General features: G+C 38.4%; 1 protein-coding gene across 1 annotated transcript in view; it reads right to left on the reverse strand.

Moving 5' to 3' along the window:
- Positions 1-1053: 1053 nt before the first annotated feature.
- Positions 1054-17207, reverse strand: part of il1rapl1a (interleukin 1 receptor accessory protein-like 1a) — a 106166-nt gene continuing 90012 nt past the window's right edge. The window contains exons 7-11 of the mRNA XM_016237948.1: positions 7965-8097; positions 6739-6884; positions 4346-4492; positions 4006-4176; positions 1054-3095 (exon numbers count right to left, since the gene is read on the reverse strand). Coding sequence (XP_016093434.1) covers positions 2374-3095; positions 4006-4176; positions 4346-4492; positions 6739-6884; positions 7965-8097 — 1319 coding nt within the window. The 3' untranslated portion in view covers positions 1054-2373. The remainder of the gene's footprint in view (positions 3096-4005; positions 4177-4345; positions 4493-6738; positions 6885-7964; positions 8098-17207) is intronic.

The following is a 17207-nucleotide window of genomic DNA, read 5'->3' on the forward strand; positions in this document are numbered from 1 at the left end:
AATTACGTAAAGTCTTTTTATGTAAAATATTTATTAATGGTGTCTGTCTACATGCTATTTTCAAAGACACATTTCCATTGTACAACAAATCCAAAGGATTATAAAGCATAAAATAGAATCTTTTTAGATGTCACAGTCCTTAGTAATACAGAAATAAGTGCATATATTAGATGTAGTTTTTCTCTTTTATTTAAAGAGGTGCATTCATATGCATATGATATGAAATTATTTTTTGCTTATTAAACTGTAGTATCCAGTGTGTAGCATTTTGTTCAAAAGCATAATTGAAATATTCAGTTTTAGCAACTCACCTAGAACCTAAAACTTTGTGTTTGTTTCTCAAATAAGTGTTTTATACAGACAACCTACTGTGAGAGAATTCACATCAGGCCTGACACACCTCTTCACACACACTCATGTCGGTATTGGTGGTTTATGGGGATATAGGTGTAATGGATTTTATACTGTACAAACTGTATATTCTATCACCCTACACCAACCCTATACCTAAACCTACCCCTTACAGGAAACATTGTGCATTTTAGATTTTCAAAAAAACACCATTCATGTTTTTTTAAACCTTTTGAATTATGGGGACATAGGCAGTGTCCTCATAAACCACCTTCACATTGTAATACCTCTGTCATACCCATGTCATTATACAAATTTGTGTCCCCGTAAACCACACAAACCCAGTGCACTCCACACACACACACACACACACACACACACGTGCACAAAATTTCACCGACCAGCTTATAGTGGTTTGTGACTTTACTGTACACAGTGAGAAACAATATAAAAAGAAAAATGATTGTGCCTCTAGAGAGATCACACATCTCTCTGTGATAGCTGTTGTTCATAATACAGTAAATATTCAAATCAGGATACACAACTAGTCTCTATGCATACTCAAGAGGTAAACATTCATACATAATTCTAATTATTTTTATAAACAATTTTTTTGCAACTGAATTTTGAAAAAACAAAAACAAAAAAACAAAACAAAGAAAAATAGGAGAAAAGAAATTACAGGAATCGTTTCTGATTTTTTTTCTTTTTTTTTATACAGTTAGACCTCTTTTTACTGTCAAACCTCTTGGTTCTGATTCTAGCTTTGTGTTTTTCCCCCTTAGAGTCAGTACATGCTGCCATAAGTGAAAACCTCTAGATCGGGAAAACCTCTAGACAAGATACAACAAATACATGTTGACTTTGGGCATTTATTAAATCATACGGTATGTTATCAAGCGGAGTTATTTGACACTCTATACTAGAATGCGAGTATACAGGCCTGTATTCCTCTGTGAAACATGCCAGCATGTATCTGAGTCACACAGCAGCTAGAGGAGAAAAAGACAAGCATGTAACCAGTGTGTTAAGACGTCAGACTGAGAGTTAAACACATTAGAAATTTGAAAGAAGGTGAAAAGGTCTGCCTGTGGATCAAAAGTCCTAGACTATGAACATAAAAAATACAAACAAAAATGCAGTTGATTATTGTTTCAGAAGTTAACATAGAACATTTCCTTTTCTCCACAGATGAGAACAACGTAGCAAACTGTATAAAATACCCAAATTCACAAATAAGAGAGTCTCCAGTCCCATTGTTGACCCTGTGGTATTAGAGAGAATCAGCACTCTTCAGATATAAAAATAGATTTCTCATCATTTAAAATCCCCTTAATATTTGAGAAATGGTGCTGTTCCTTTTGTAAAAGAAGACAGCACCACTCTCTGATCACCTCTGTCAATCCCTTTAGGCTTTCGTATATTTTGCATAATTTGTAATATATTTCCTTCTTGAAAATTTTGCAATTAAAACCATAAATACATACCTTACATCAGACAACAGAAAGAGGGACGGAACAAAACGCAGTAGCTTCCGAGCGAAAACGACAGTAGCTAAAATCAAACGAGGAATATTTCAGTCCATTTCAAAAGAAGGTAGAAAAAGCAAAAAATCTCAATCAAAAGTCCATGTCAAACCTAAAAAATAAGGAAGGGACAAAACGAAAAGCATCAAGCGTTGACGAGTAAAAATAGATGGCGTGATCAAACCCAACATGGAGACAGGAAGACAGCGGTGCTACAAATATAACGCTAACATCTACACGAGACCCTGTATACCTCCATGTGGTGTGACTTTATATGCTCAGTTCACGCCTACAGATACGGCACTACAACGTCCCTCGCCACCGGATCAATGCCCAAAAGACGACGCACATCCTCAGACCCATTAGCGTGGAGACAGAACGATCATTCCGCTCACAGGAAGCCACTAACCTCATCGTGTCCTGTGCTGTATGCCAGCTTATTTAGTCCCCCGTGTGCCAGGTGGCCCAAACCGTGCGCGTTTCGGATTCTCTGTGTTTACCAGATGACGCTGGAGATGCTCGTCTCTCTGGGCAGCAGCGGGAGCATGGCGTTGTTGCCGTGGTGCTCATCCAGGCTGTGCTGGCGCAGGGTCTTGTTGTTGACGGGCCGCTGGCCGTTCATGAGGGTGAGGGGCAGGTTGCAGTAGGTGTGCTGGGGCGGCAGCGTTCCTCCGGCCGTGAAGGGCAGCTCGTAGTCGTAGCAGCGGTAGTGCGAGTGTTTCTGCCGTGCCAGCGAGTGCGAGCGGTACGAGCTCCGCAAGGACGGGCGCAGCTCGGGGTGAGCCGGCGCCAATGCGGCGGACGTGGCCGTAGCCATGGAGATGGCCGAGACTGTCTGCAGGTCGGCGAAGGGGCCGGGTTCGCTGGCGTCCAGTGCGTGATTGGTGAGGGTTTGCTGGGGGCGGCGGTATGGCATGGTGTAGCGGAGCTGCTTCCAGAAGCGCGAGCCAGGCTTGTTGCTCTGCGGGCCGTTCCAGTGCACCACGCTCAGGCATTTAATGGATTGTTTTAACTCCTCCACCTCCTGGTAGTTAATGACTCCTCGCAGATCGGCACACTCGATTAAGATCACTTTAATGTCCCCTGAAACCAGAGAGTTGCGCAGACGGGACTCCAGCTCAAATATACTCCACCCGCGACGCAACACGTAGCTCGGGGTCAGCACGATGATCAGGCGTTTACTCATGTCTATGCAGCGGGACACGTCCTCTATGTACGCTACAGGAGATAAACAGCACAGACAAAGAAAGAAACTGTAATACCAAATTAACAGGTCGCACGAGAACTGAAAATAATGCACAGCTGAAGACAAACGCACATTTAGGACAGAACATTCATTCAGTCATTCATGAAGAACTATCTGCATGCACAATGTATGCGTGTTGTGCACACCGTACACATGTGCACGCGTGTTTTTGCATTCAAACAAAGCTGTACCTCTAAGAAGATGTGTGTCATCCTGGTAATGTTGACTGCTCATACCTGGACATAAACATTCGGCTTTCAGACACAGCACACATACAGGGCAAACACACCTGACACATGATGCAAACAAACACACTGTGTCACATAAACTGGCTCTGATGGCTTGCAATGGAAAGAAATGGTACTATTATTATTGCCCACATTTTGGAATATTAATAATCTTTTAAAATTATTGTTTTGTTCTACAGAAAGTCTCAAGACTAAATACTTATTTTCTTATTTAACCAAGCTATTTTCTAGTCAACATAAGGCTTTCTGGTCATATTAATGCAAATTAGTTTAATTAGATTTAATTACAAATGATAAAATTACTTTGCAGTATTAGGAAACAAGATAAATCCAGTGCTGCTATAATGTTTATGAGCTGAAAATGTCACACTTCATTATGAATGATCAAGGTGTTTTATTAGTTCTGTACAATTTTAGTGCTGTTTGTCAAATCTCTGCACAACTTTCTTTTGTGATTGTTGTGGGCTTCTGAATACACTCCTAAAACTTCACAGGAATTCATTTCTCTGACTATTCATGACATTTCTGTGAACAGGTCACGTGCTAATGAAAATGTTTTAAACATTTAAGACAACATTTACAAACACACTTAACAAAGACATACATTCACCCAAAACACACATTCGGCACGTACTGCTGGTAGGAATGAGATCTCGGTCAGGGATGAAGAGTTTGTATCCGTAATGTTTCTCCAGGACGTCAGGGAGAATCTCCAGAGCAAAGCGCTCCTCTTCCTGTAATTCCTGACCCCACTGATCCAGCTCAACTTTACTGTAGGACAGGTATGCATCATACTCTTTATTTTCTGAGGGGAAAAGAAAGAAATGTTTAACAATATATTTTAGAAATACTTCTGATGAAAAAAGAGTTGCAACTCTAATAATTCCATATAATGTAGAAATTAGAATCAAATATGTAATTGCTGCAGTGTCGTGCTCATTAGTTCCTCTAGGGGGAGTGTGTGTGGCGTTTACCTCCGTCTGTATCCTCCCCACCAAAGTGATGCCTGTAGCAGAGCAGCAGCTCGATCCTGTAGCACTTATACACAGACAGTAACAAAGCCAACAGCAGAAGAATCGCACCCAGTCCACCAGCCAACTCCACGGTGTACATCAGCTCCACTGAGAGAGACAAAATGCAAAGGGAAAGAACATATTACAAATATAACACTCCTGGAGTAACATAGCATAGCATACATTTGTACTACATTTGTGAGGGAAGAACTGTAATCCTATGCAGCATTGCGAATGACAATCAAATGAAAAATGAAGGAGAAATGTACAACTATTTTATACTATATAAAACAATATATTTGACATTTATTGCTAAATATGCATATTATGCATACAATTACTTAAGTATTACCTTTGACTCTTTGTTATTTACAGTGCTTCATGGGAATGGGAGCTCTTTTTGCTAGTCGAGATTCTCTTATTGGTGGAGATTTCTCTTCTGAATCATGGGTAATGTATTTTTTCACTAGGAATTACACTGTTTAACATGATTATTTAAAAAATAAGTTGAATTACACTATGAATCAACAACCTTGAAGCTCACAGTAGGTCTGTCCTTGAGGGTTTATAAGTTATTATTCAAAATCAATTCCCTCTTGGAGGAAACAAATAGGATTTTTACTTCCAGCACCCGACAGATGCATTCTATTACAGAAACATTCTAAGCCTAGAATACTATTTCATTAGTTTGTAACCATGGTGATTTTAGTTGGAAGACTGAATTCATGTTAGATTTTAATTTAAGACTCAATAAATTTTGGCTACATGGTCACTGATCCCTATCATAGGATGCTCGGTGTGCTGGCATCTAGCTAAACTGGCAAGACTTCCTTTGTCAATTAGCTTCACCAGCAAATCTACCAGCCAGATCAGCACCAAACCAGCCTGGACCAGCATGGAAATTCATGCTGCGCTAAGGACATACACAAGGGGTGAGAAATGCAAAATGACTTCAGAATGATTAAGCACTAATGATGTTCATATCGTTCAAAGCTCCTCTGTGCTACAGCTAATGGAGGAAAACACGCAAGATACACTCAGATGCTTCAGAGAAGCTAAAAGATTGTGAAAGCATGTGTGTTTGTGAGTTCAGCAATGAGCTGAAGGAGAGAGAGGGGGTGCATATGAGAGATTTGGTTTGTGTGTGTGTGTTTGTGAGTACGTGGCTTTAAGATTATCTGCAGAAATATGTGTGCATGGCTAAGACGAGTTGAAAGAGAGAGAGAGAGAGAGAGAGAGTGTGTGTGTGTGTTTATTCACTTGTGTGTGTGTGAGAACAGTTGAATGAGTTTTGAGTTGGCTGAGAGGGAGAGAATGTGTCTGAACTGCTGAAGCCGTCTCCTCCTCTGAACTGCCATTAAAAGAGAAGATAGGATGCCTTCAAAGCAGCTCTCTCTAAAAGATAGTGAATTTTAGATGCTGATGCATTTCCCGAAAGGAGAGAAAGAAAGAGACAGAGAAGAGGAGGGAGACACAGGAACACGGTGTGCTGTTTATGTAAAGAAACCCCACAGCACACTAAAGGGATAGTTTACCCCAAAAATGAAAATCCTGTCATCATTTACTCACCCTCATGTTATTCCAAACCTGTATGACTTACTTACTTTTGTGGGGCAAAAAAGTAGCAGCTTTAAAGAATGTCCAAGCTGCTTTTTTCATACAGCAAAGGTATACAGGTGACTAGGGGCTGTCAAAATATTAAACATCACAAAAGATTTTCAACATTGATAATAATGTTTCTTGAGCAGCAAATTGGAATATTAGAATGACTTCTGAAGGATCATGTGACACTGAAGACTGGAGTTATGGCTGCGGAACATTCAGCTTTGTCGGGAATAAATTACATTTTAAACTATATTTAAATAGAAAACAGTTATTTCAGATCATAATAATATTTCACAATATTACAGTATTTTAATCAAATAAATGCCTTGCTAAGCATAAAGGACTTTCAAAAACATAAAAAAAATGTACTGACCACAAACTTTTGAGCAGGGTAATGTATACTGGGAAACAAAATGGTCAGGGAGTGAATTATATTGCTATCTGTTCATCATATAAAGACACTGTATGTATTATACATTTCTATTATATGAACTCATTTGATTGCACTTTCATTTTTTTAATGGGGATTTTTTATTTGACAGCACCTGATCACCGTCTGCGCTTTCACCGTCTAAAAAAAATTAACAGCCTTAAAATTCTTCAAAACATCTAGTTTTTCATAAAAGAAAGTCATACAAACAAACAAATGACAGATTTTTAATTGTTTGTGTGAACTGTTCCTTTAAATGAGAAGCAGCTGGTATGACTCAGCCGGTTGAGTTCATGTGTGTTATGGCTGAATGTGTTACCTCGTTTCCCAATCTGTACATTGGCTTGTCTTCTCCCGTTGCCGTTTTCCGCATAACAGGAATAATTACCCAGATCTATCTCCTCCAGTGAATCTATGGTCAGAGTAATGGACACTTCCTGTTCACCCAGGTGTTCTCTGACCGTCCTGGCGGAGAGAATAAAAAAACAATGAGCCATTGTTCACCAAAGGCTGTGGAATAAAAGTTTTTTTAATTAGCCCCTTTTGATAGAGGATTTGGGGGATACATTTTAGACTGAGCAGCTTGTAGAGATTAGAAATTTTGGGAGGAAGGTTTCGGGTTTGGTCGGCGTTCAACAAATGGGGCTCTCATTTAATTATAACAGCGCATTTTCACTCTCTTGTTTGTCCTGACTGAATCATTTGAAACGGAAATTTCATTTAAAATATGCTGACATTGCTGCTCCTTAACTGCATGTAAATGCAAATGCATTCGACGCATGGTGCGAGATACATTTCGCTGTGTTATTAGGATGTATTCAGCACTTGCTCAGATCCAGCTCTCTTTCAGACAGGGGAATTAATAATAGTGTGTCATCACAGCGACCACCCCTGCTAGATATAAATAGGCTCATATACAAGCTTGTGATATCAGTAATTGAAAATGTACTGTCGACATCTCAGTGAACATTTAAAGTGTGCTTTACCGTGCACTATCTATCGTATTGAATAAGCGATTTCACAGTGGAAGCTAGTTTTAAAAGCAACTGTTTCTTGTATACCATTACAACAACAGTATGGTGGTACAGTGATAGTAATACCATCGAACTTTGATATATTATCATGGTACTGAAAGATAACCTTATTTATAAGGTATTTACACTCAACTCCAAAGTATGCTATTTGCCATGGTACAGGAATACTGTATTGAAAAAAAAACTATTTGTCTGTAAACATAATTAAAAAATATATTATATATATATTATTTACATACTTTTACATATTTTATCATATGATAAAATATGTATGTAAATAAAAAAGGAAATAAATAAATCCATCTGTCTATCCATCCATCCATGATGGTCTAAGCTGTTATTATATATCTGCTGTGTAATTTGCATGCAATACTAATGTTTGCATATGTTTTTTGGTATGATATCCTTAATTCAGAACATGGGCTATTTTTTAAAGATTGTTTGGGGAGGGGGTTGTTTTGAGCTTGTGTCACAACATTTTTACTCTCGCCTCCACTGTGTTCCTTCTTACTTGATTTCACTCTCTCGAATGCGACTCTGGTCCATGTCCTCAATGAACTTTTCTCCTTTCATCCAGTAAACAAGCGGACTGATGTCCCCACTGTACCCAAAGAAGGCTCGGCATGTCAGGTTCAGCATGTTTCCTGCAGGGGTAAAGGAGGTTTGTGATTACACATTGATACCAAACTTCCTTCTTTTTTGACCCAATAGTTCCTCTGCCCAGGGCTTGCTGCCCTCTGTAAGAATATGTTGGGCCCAAACTGTGTTTGTGAAGCCAGAGGTACTTTCCCTGTACTGGCCACTAGGGGGTCTCACTGTAATAAATGGCAGCTGACAAGCTCACAATGGTGTTTTGTAGTTTAATGAGACTCACCAGTGTGCTCGAAAAGCAGAATCATAATCAGGGAGCTATTTCTTGACAATACAAAAATGTGTAAAATGCAATTTGTTCTCAGTTCTTTGAATTGTATTTCTTTAAGATTTCTTTGAAACACCCTTAATAAAGCATTAAATTCAGTTAGATCTGTTCTTCTAAAAGCAAGGGTCTTCAATAGGGGGTCTGTGAACCCTCGGAGCATGCCAATTATTGTTTGATTGCACACAGATTTTTGTGAAAAAAGTGAAAAAAAGAATGCATTAAAATATATTATTATGAGCCAGAATTAAAATGCGACACTCACTTAAATACAATATGTAACAGTAGGTTCCTGCTCTCTCACTATCCACTAAATATGGAAGCCTGTTCTTGCCTTGAAATAAAAAGTAAAAAAGGTAATAAAAAAAAGTCAGAATTTCAAGCAAACTTGGAAAAAATGGAAATCAGAACTGAGATATAAACTCAATTTTATGAGTCAGAAAAAAACAGAATTCTGAGATTCTTGTGATTCTTTGAAAAAAGTTGAAGTGCCCTGTTTTAAAGTATTTATATGGTGTACAAATGATTAATGTACAGTACACCATTTCCTCCATATAGCACATAAAGATCATCAAGATCAGTGAGATCTATACTTCTAAAGCAAGGGTCTTCAGCGGGGGGTCTGCAGACCCTAAGGGATCGGGCAATTAATGTTTAATCTCAAGCTATTTTCTGTGAAAAAAAAAAAAAATACAAACTACAATCCCTAACAACAGTGTGTTTATTTCAGTGTATGAACATGTTTATCCTCAGTGGTTTGAAGTGCTGCTTCTTTTCTTTCTTTAGTTGCGGTCGAGGTGGTAGTTCTGCCTTAATGTTGTGATGTTTGTTGGTTGTTTGACATTAATTAGGCATGTCTTTAGACTAGCAACGAATAAGACCCAGCACCAGGGAAGATCTTGCTCCGGGCCCCCAAACAAACCAGAAATAGCGTCTGTCTCTCAACAGGATGTGAAGTACATGTGGAGCATCTGATCAAAGAGATACTGAGACCACAAGTTTGTAAAACAGCACCATATACGCATACTGTAAATGACATCAAGTCACAGAAATTTAACTGATACTGGGTTTGATGTATTGTTGACATAAAAATAAACACAAATTACGTTTATGGAATGTTAATGTTCAGACATTCACAGTTTGAGACCTTTAAACCAATTACATTTACATTTATCCAAAGTGACTTTCAAATAAGGCAAAACAAGCTATTTATCATACAGGAGCCAGCGACATTAGCAGCGCTGCAATACTGAATTTCAAGAGTAAACAAAAGCTAGAGCAGAAGTGCGACTGCAGAAGTAGAAAAGAGATTTGAATTTGAATTTGATTAGGATGTCAGTGGAGCAAGACTGAGAGGGGTGAAACGTGGGCCGTCACCGGTCGGTTAAAGACCAAATACACTGGCATTCTTGTGCCAGGTTTAATTGAGCTAGTTTGAAGGCTGGCCAATACAGCATTACAGTAGTCCAGTCTTGAGATGACAAGATCCTGGATCAGGAGCAGATCTGTACATTAGAACACCCTAGTAACCACTTACAACAAGCTAACAAACACACAGAAACAAACTAGCAACCATTCAGAACATTTTATCAACTGCATAGCCTAGCGGAACCAACATACTGTTATTCTGCAAACCTGAGTTTTTTTTTTTTTTTAATGACTCAAATCAGTCATTCTGTCATTCAAATCAGTATCTGTCTGATCTGTTCTAACTGATCAGAGTTATGTTTTTTCATTTAAGACACTGAAAAATGGCATATACTTCCATTGAAACTTTCTGCATCCCAAATTCTTATTGCAGTATAAATGCTTAACGTTGTATAAGCATCAAATTTCAAGACTTTTATAAGCTTTTTTTTTTTTACTTTCAGGCAAAGCTTTGTCAAGCCATCTTTCGAAGTTTGTCTTGTCAAACTTTCCTTTTCTAGATATCACAGTGCTTGCAAGACAGTAATATTCCTTTGAAATTCCTCAAACATTGTATTTGTTGTTGTTCCTTCTTCCTTTTTTTATAAAATCTTGCAATCATTTCAGCCCAAACTGTTATGTACATAGTTATATTCACAATGCTCACCAAGGCTGAATTTATTTGATCAAAAATACAGTAAAAACATTATTATTAAATATTTTCTTAATTTATTAAGAAACATTACTATTAAACATTAAACATTACTATTTCCATTTTAATATATACTAAAATGTATTGCTGTGACTGTGGTGATAAAGTTGTTTTTAGCAGCCATTATTCCAGTCTTCAGTGTCACATGATCCTTCATAGATCATTCTAATATGCTGATTTGGTGCTTAAGAAACATTTTGTATTATCATCATTTGTGCTGCCTAATATTTTTGTGGAAACTGCTAAACTTTTTTCAGGATTCATTGTTGAATATAAGGTTAAAAATACAACATTTATTTGAAATACTGTCATTTTTGTGTATATGATTTCAGCCTTAGCTCTGCTATCTATGCTGTCTACGTTTTAAGAAATCTAAGAATTTCAAATGTAACTGTGACATTGATAACATAACATTTTTCTCTCTAACATCTATTTGCATATGGAATTCAGATGAGTCTTTCCTGTTGTGCCTATATAATCACAACAGTGTTGCATTGCTTGTTTATTTTTATGCATAGCTGGCAGAAAATCAGATGTGTGCTGATTGCCATGATGACATCAAACGGCTCTGATGCAGTATTTCTTAACACATATCCAAGCTTAAAACTCCAATACTATTCGTTTGTTGCCTTGAAAGCACTGACATTTCCTTTAGAAAATGCAAATCTAGTTGTTGTCTCTACTGTAACAATCTTCATCACAATCTTGTCTGCCTTCTAATCAGAGGATAACGCACTACAGATATGGAATAATTTAGCAATTTCAATACATCATTTAGGAAGCAACTATATAGAAAAAAAACTGATGTTAATAAGGTCTGCCACCAGAGAGAGCTCTAAGCTCTATCCAGGGCCATTTTTCTGTTCAGAGTGTATTTTTCAAGGCGTTTGAATGAAAGGTAAGTGTACTGAGCTGTTCGCTTGTGGTGTTTCGCTCCATTTACCAACAGAGTCGAAACACTGACCAAGCATTCCTGTAAAAACATACACACACAAAAACATACAGGTCTGAAGACAACACACAGCCATGAATGAACGAATAGAGACCTATGTTAAAGGGGTCATATGATGTTGCTAAAAAGAACATTATTTGGTGTATTTGGTGTAATGAAATGTGTTTATGTGGTTTAAGGTTCAAAAAACACATTATTTTCCACATACTGTACATTATTGTTTCTCCTCTATGCTCCGCCTTTCTGAAACGCATAGATTTTTACAAAGCTCATCGGTCTGAAAAGCGAGGTGTGCTGTTTGCCAAAAAATTCGCTTTAAATATAAAAAATATAAAATATAAAAACTCTTTAAATATAAAAAACGTACTTACAATCCTCCATAAAATGTGCTGCACACATCTGAATATTTGGATTGAAGTGTTCTGGAACAGTGTTGTAAATACAACTTAACCACTGATTTCTAGTCGTGTCCATTTTTGGAAGGCCAAACAAAGTAGTTTCGCTTTCACAACAAAACACAGCGTCACACACGGCGGCCTAGAGTGAGCGCCGGTGGCCTAGAGTGAGCAGAGGCCGGGGGCTAGAGTGAGGAACGACCGGAGAGGGCTAGAGTGAGCGGATGCGGCGGGCTTGAGAATGGCACGGCCGGCGGATTCGACGAAGGAGGCTTGCGGCAACCACATGTGACGACCCCTGGCTGGACTCCGCTTCATCCACGCTGAAAGCCCATCCGGCGATCCACAGTGCAAAATTGTTATGTTTCCTCAGCAACCAGCACGGATCAGCTCCAGGCATGACGAAGCAGATATCGTCCTCTTTGACTAGAAGTAGTTTTGCTTTTACAACGAAGCACACAGCGCCTTCACGACATGGCGGCAGCAACAATACTACAGCGGGAATAAAAATTACGCCATCTTTCTTTGCGTGAACATTTGAGACTTTAGTCTTTGCAACTTTACAGATCTTCTTTATGCACCAAGAGCTTGTAACACTTCAAAGAGAAAGGAAAAATTGAAATCGCATCATATGACCCCTTTAACGTTTTGACCTTCACTCAGAATTCACTTCACTTAAAGAAAGAATCTTCCAGTGCTTTAGCAGACTGAATGCAAACATTTCTTTGTATCCATCTTTTTTCTCCCCTCCTCCAATTCTTCACCTGATTTGTTCCTCAGCAGTGCAACCCAATGGGGACGTGTAAGACTTTAATTATCTGTATAGAATAGGGCTTTGTGAACAGGTACTCCTCCGCAGATCCTTTCATACTCCCTGTCCTCCTCTCATCCTTTCTTTTTGATGTCATAATAGAGACCCTGCCTCAGCACCTCTCTCACCGATGTTACAGCGTGTGTGTCTGACACTGAAAGAGTGTGCAAATGAGAGAGAAAAGACAATTAGTACAGTTTAATCCGTTTTTTAGAGCTCTGAGCACAGTCTTGAACAAAGAGAAAGTTTTCTTTTATAAAACACAGACTCCCACACACACACATTCGATTTCAGAGGGAACTATTCTAGAGGTATTAAAACGTTCTCTCAATTACAAAAGCACACACACATACTGACACATATGTGCCCCCTCCCCCTCACACAGGCGGCATTTCTCCAAAGGATCTGTTTCAATCTCCAAAATAAATCCAAATTCAGATATATCAGCACGTCAGCAGGCCCTTACGTATTCAACCCACTGCTTCTATTCTTCTCTCTCAGCATTCTCTCTCTCTCTCAGTACAGCTTTCTTCCGCTGACAGCGGGATCAAACTCCGTCAGACCCCTGGGAGATCATGTGTGGAAATCGCACGCATCACATGACTTCCTGTTGGTGTGTGACTAAAGTCGAAGACTGACTAACTGCGGAGGGCAGTTTTGGAGATGAAATTACATTAGGATGGACTGAGGAGTCAATAGGATAGTCAATTCAGTTCATTCAAATGTAAGAAGCAATGCAGTTTTCCTGGTATGGCTGATTAGCAAACATAACTGTGCATTCCATCTTAAAAATAAGTGTCTTATGCTCATTCATTTAGTTGATCAAAAATAAAGTAAAAAATCCTTCAGAAATCATTGAAATGCTAATTTGGTGCTCAAGAAACATTTATTATTATTATCACCATTGTTAATACAGTTGTGCTGCTTAAAATGTGATACATTTTTGACATTTCAGGATTCTTTGATGGAATAATTAAAAATCACAGAATTTAAAATCTTTTGTAACATTATAAATGTCTTTACTGTCACTTTTGTTTAATTTGATGTATACTTGCTGAATAAAAGTATTAATTTCTTTATAAAAAAACACTGTTTTGATTGGAAGTATATTGCCATGTACTAAAAAGATACAGGGTTTGGAAGGACATGAAGGTGAGGGTGGATAGTTTACTATTCCTTTAAAGATCCTTTTTATATTTCAATTTAATAGGACTCACAGTCAGACTCTCTTCAGTTTCCTTCAGCTTCTAAGAGCCAGCAATGAGGACTGCGCGTTCAAATCCCCAAAGGAAATTTAATAAACTCTGGATATCTGACAAACGGCCAGGATGGACACAAATGAGGTGTTTTTGGGCTGCACATCTGATTTGATCTGGTTATTCTTGAAGCTCAGGCTAGGAAAAGATATAAAAATGGCAGTTTGTTCAAGTACGAGTAACTCGTGGATTTGAACAAACTGCCATGATGTCACCTGAAACCCACACCTGTATGTTATTTGAGACCATTTCGAAATGTTCAAAGGAACCACAAAGTGACGAACATGACTGGGACATAGTTATCAATGTTTGCTCTGAAAGGTGAGATTTTTCTTTATTTTAACATCCTAATATACGATTCCTTCGCTTTTTTTTGTTGTTGTTGATATTATTAGCTCCCAACAGTTTGTAGATGATTGACTGTGAAACGCGACACGAGTGAGTGTGTGTGTGTGTTTAATACTCCTCTTTTCTGAATGCAGGTGAGTATGAGTCTGTTAACAGACTGACAGGTGATTTATGTATGGTTTAAGCTACGCCTGAAACTAAACCTCGGAAGGAAGAGTGTTGTGGAATGTCAGATGAAAGGATTTCTTCTTACTAAAGTGAAGGACAGAAAGGATAGAGATCAAACAATTTAGAGAGATGCAGGGGATAGAGAGTCAAGGGTTAAGCACAGGGGCGTAGCGTCTTGTATGCAGGGTATGCAGGTGCAGATGGGCCCTGGCGTATTGTGGACCCGCCGAGCCGAGGGGGAACCTTTAATTGAAATGAGGGAATGAATAGAGCCCTGCACGGGTCCAGCCCTTCCGACAGCTTATCAGAATATTCTCAGCCTGAGTCTGACCGGAGCCTGTGTCTTTTTTTCTCTCTCTCTCTTTCTCTTTTTACACAGCTGCTGTTGCAGCAAATAGTCTAGTCCAGTTTTGGTTTTTAATGGCAAAGTGGTTATATTTCTTTTCGTTTCTTTATTAAGTTAATTTAGAAATATTTTTGGAACATTTTATGTTTGTTAAATTCAAGTTGTTGTTTTTTTTTAAGTAACGACCAAGCGGACAGCAGTGGACTGAGTTGAGCATACATGTTTGATCAATTTAGCCTTCTCAAATCAACATGACTTGCCTAAAATAAAATCTATAGACATAAAACACTTCATACAATTCACAATATTAATTTAAAAATGTAACCTAGATAAATGTGTGCTGTTAGACGCATATACAGTCGTTTGTGTGGAGAGTGGAAGCTGAAGCGCGCTTTGCAGGACATGGAGGTGCCAGCGCGATCACTTGCATTATTTTCTTAAGAGTGGAAACTTAACATACGCCGTCATTTTTGCTCATAAAGGTAAGAGTAATACATCATTCGGAATTGTAAAGGGTCTCACAAACAATATCAACAAAAACCTGTGCTTTTGTAAAATAAGGAAAACAAACAGGATGCGCTTTCTGTTGTCTTGGTCTTGAGCAGGAGCGCATCACAATGATGAACCGAAACTCAGCGAATACTTGCCTCCTCACAGACATGATACATATATCTAATAAAATGCTTTAAATACTTTGAAACAAAATAATTCAAATAGAAAACAAAAACTCTTTCATTATGTAGGCTAATCCGTAAAGATGTATTTCTCTCTAAAGGCACGCATCCTGAGGAGATGGCGAGTCAGGATCGTCAACTTCATCTTGTGACACTGACTCAGAAAATACTAGTTTTCCGCTGACAGCGGGATCAAACTCCGTCAGACCCCTGGGAGATCATGTGTGGAAATCGCACGCATCACATGACTTCCTGTTGGTGTGTGACTAAAGTCGAAGACTGACTAACTGCGGAGGGCAGTTTTGGAGATGAAATTACATTAGGATGGACTGAGGAGTCAATAGGATAGTCAATTCAGTTCATTCAAATGTAAGAAGCAATGCAGTTTTCCTGGTATGGCTGATTAGCAAACATAACTGTGCATTCCATCTTAAAAATAAGTGTCTTATGCTCATTCATTTAGTTGATCAAAAATAAAGTAAAAAATCCTTCAGAAATCATTGAAATGCTAATTTGGTGCTCAAGAAACATTTATTATTATTATCACCATTGTTAATACAGTTGTGCTGCTTAAAATGTGATACATTTTTGACATTTCAGGATTCTTTGATGGAATAATTAAAAATCACAGAATTTAAAATCTTTTGTAACATTATAAATGTCTTTACTGTCACTTTTGTTTAATTTGATGTATACTTGCTGAATAAAAGTATTAATTTCTTTATAAAAAAACACTGTTTTGATTGGAAGTATATTGCCATGTACTAAAAAGATACAGGGTTTGGAAGGACATGAAGGTGAGGGTGGATAGTTTACTATTCCTTTAAAGATCCTTTTTATATTTCAATTTAATAGGACTCACAGTCAGACTCTCTTCAGTTTCCTTCAGCTTCTAAGAGCCAGCAATGAGGACTGCGCGTTCAAATCCCCAAAGGAAATTTAATAAACTCTGGATATCTGACAAACGGCCAGGATGGACACAAATGAGGTGTTTTTGGGCTGCTCATCTGATTTGATCTGGTTATTCTTGAAGCTCAGGCTAGGAAAAGATATAAAAATGGCAGTTTGTTCAAGTACGAGTAACTCGTGGATTTGAACAAACTGCCATGATGTCACCTGAAACCCACACCTGTATGTTATTTGAGACCATTTCGAAATGTTCAAAGGAACCACAAAGTGACGAACATGACTGGGACATAGTTATCAATGTTTGCTCTGAAAGGTGAGATTTTTCTTTATTTTAACATCCTAATATACGATTCCTTCGCTTTTTTTTGTTGTTGTTGATATTATTAGCTCCCAACAGTTTGTAGATGATTGACTGTGAAACGCGACACGAGTGAGTGTGTGTGTGTGTTTAATACTCCTCTTTTCTGAATGCAGGTGAGTATGAGTCTGTTAACAGACTGACAGGTGATTTATGTATGGTTTAAGCTACGCCTGAAACTAAACCTCGGAAGGAAGAGTGTTGTGGAATGTCAGATGAAAGGATTTCTTCTTACTAAAGTGAAGGACAGAAAGGATAGAGATCAAACAATTTAGAGAGATGCAGGGGATAGAGAGTCAAGGGTTAAGCACAGGGGCGTAGCGTCTTGTATGCAGGGTATGCAGGTGCAGATGGGCCCTGGCGTATTGTGGACCCGCCGAGCCGAGGGGGAACCTTTAATTGAAATGAGGGAATGAATAGAGCCCTGCACGGGTCCAGCCCTTCCGACAGCTTATCAGAATATTCTCAGCCTGAGTCTGACCGGAGCGTGTGTCTTTTTTTC

Source organism: Sinocyclocheilus grahami, unplaced genomic scaffold (assembly GCF_001515645.1).
Source record: "Sinocyclocheilus grahami isolate Dianchi unplaced genomic scaffold, SAMN03320097.WGS_v1.1 scaffold527.1, whole genome shotgun sequence".
Lineage (NCBI taxonomy): Eukaryota > Metazoa > Chordata > Actinopteri > Cypriniformes > Cyprinidae > Sinocyclocheilus > Sinocyclocheilus grahami.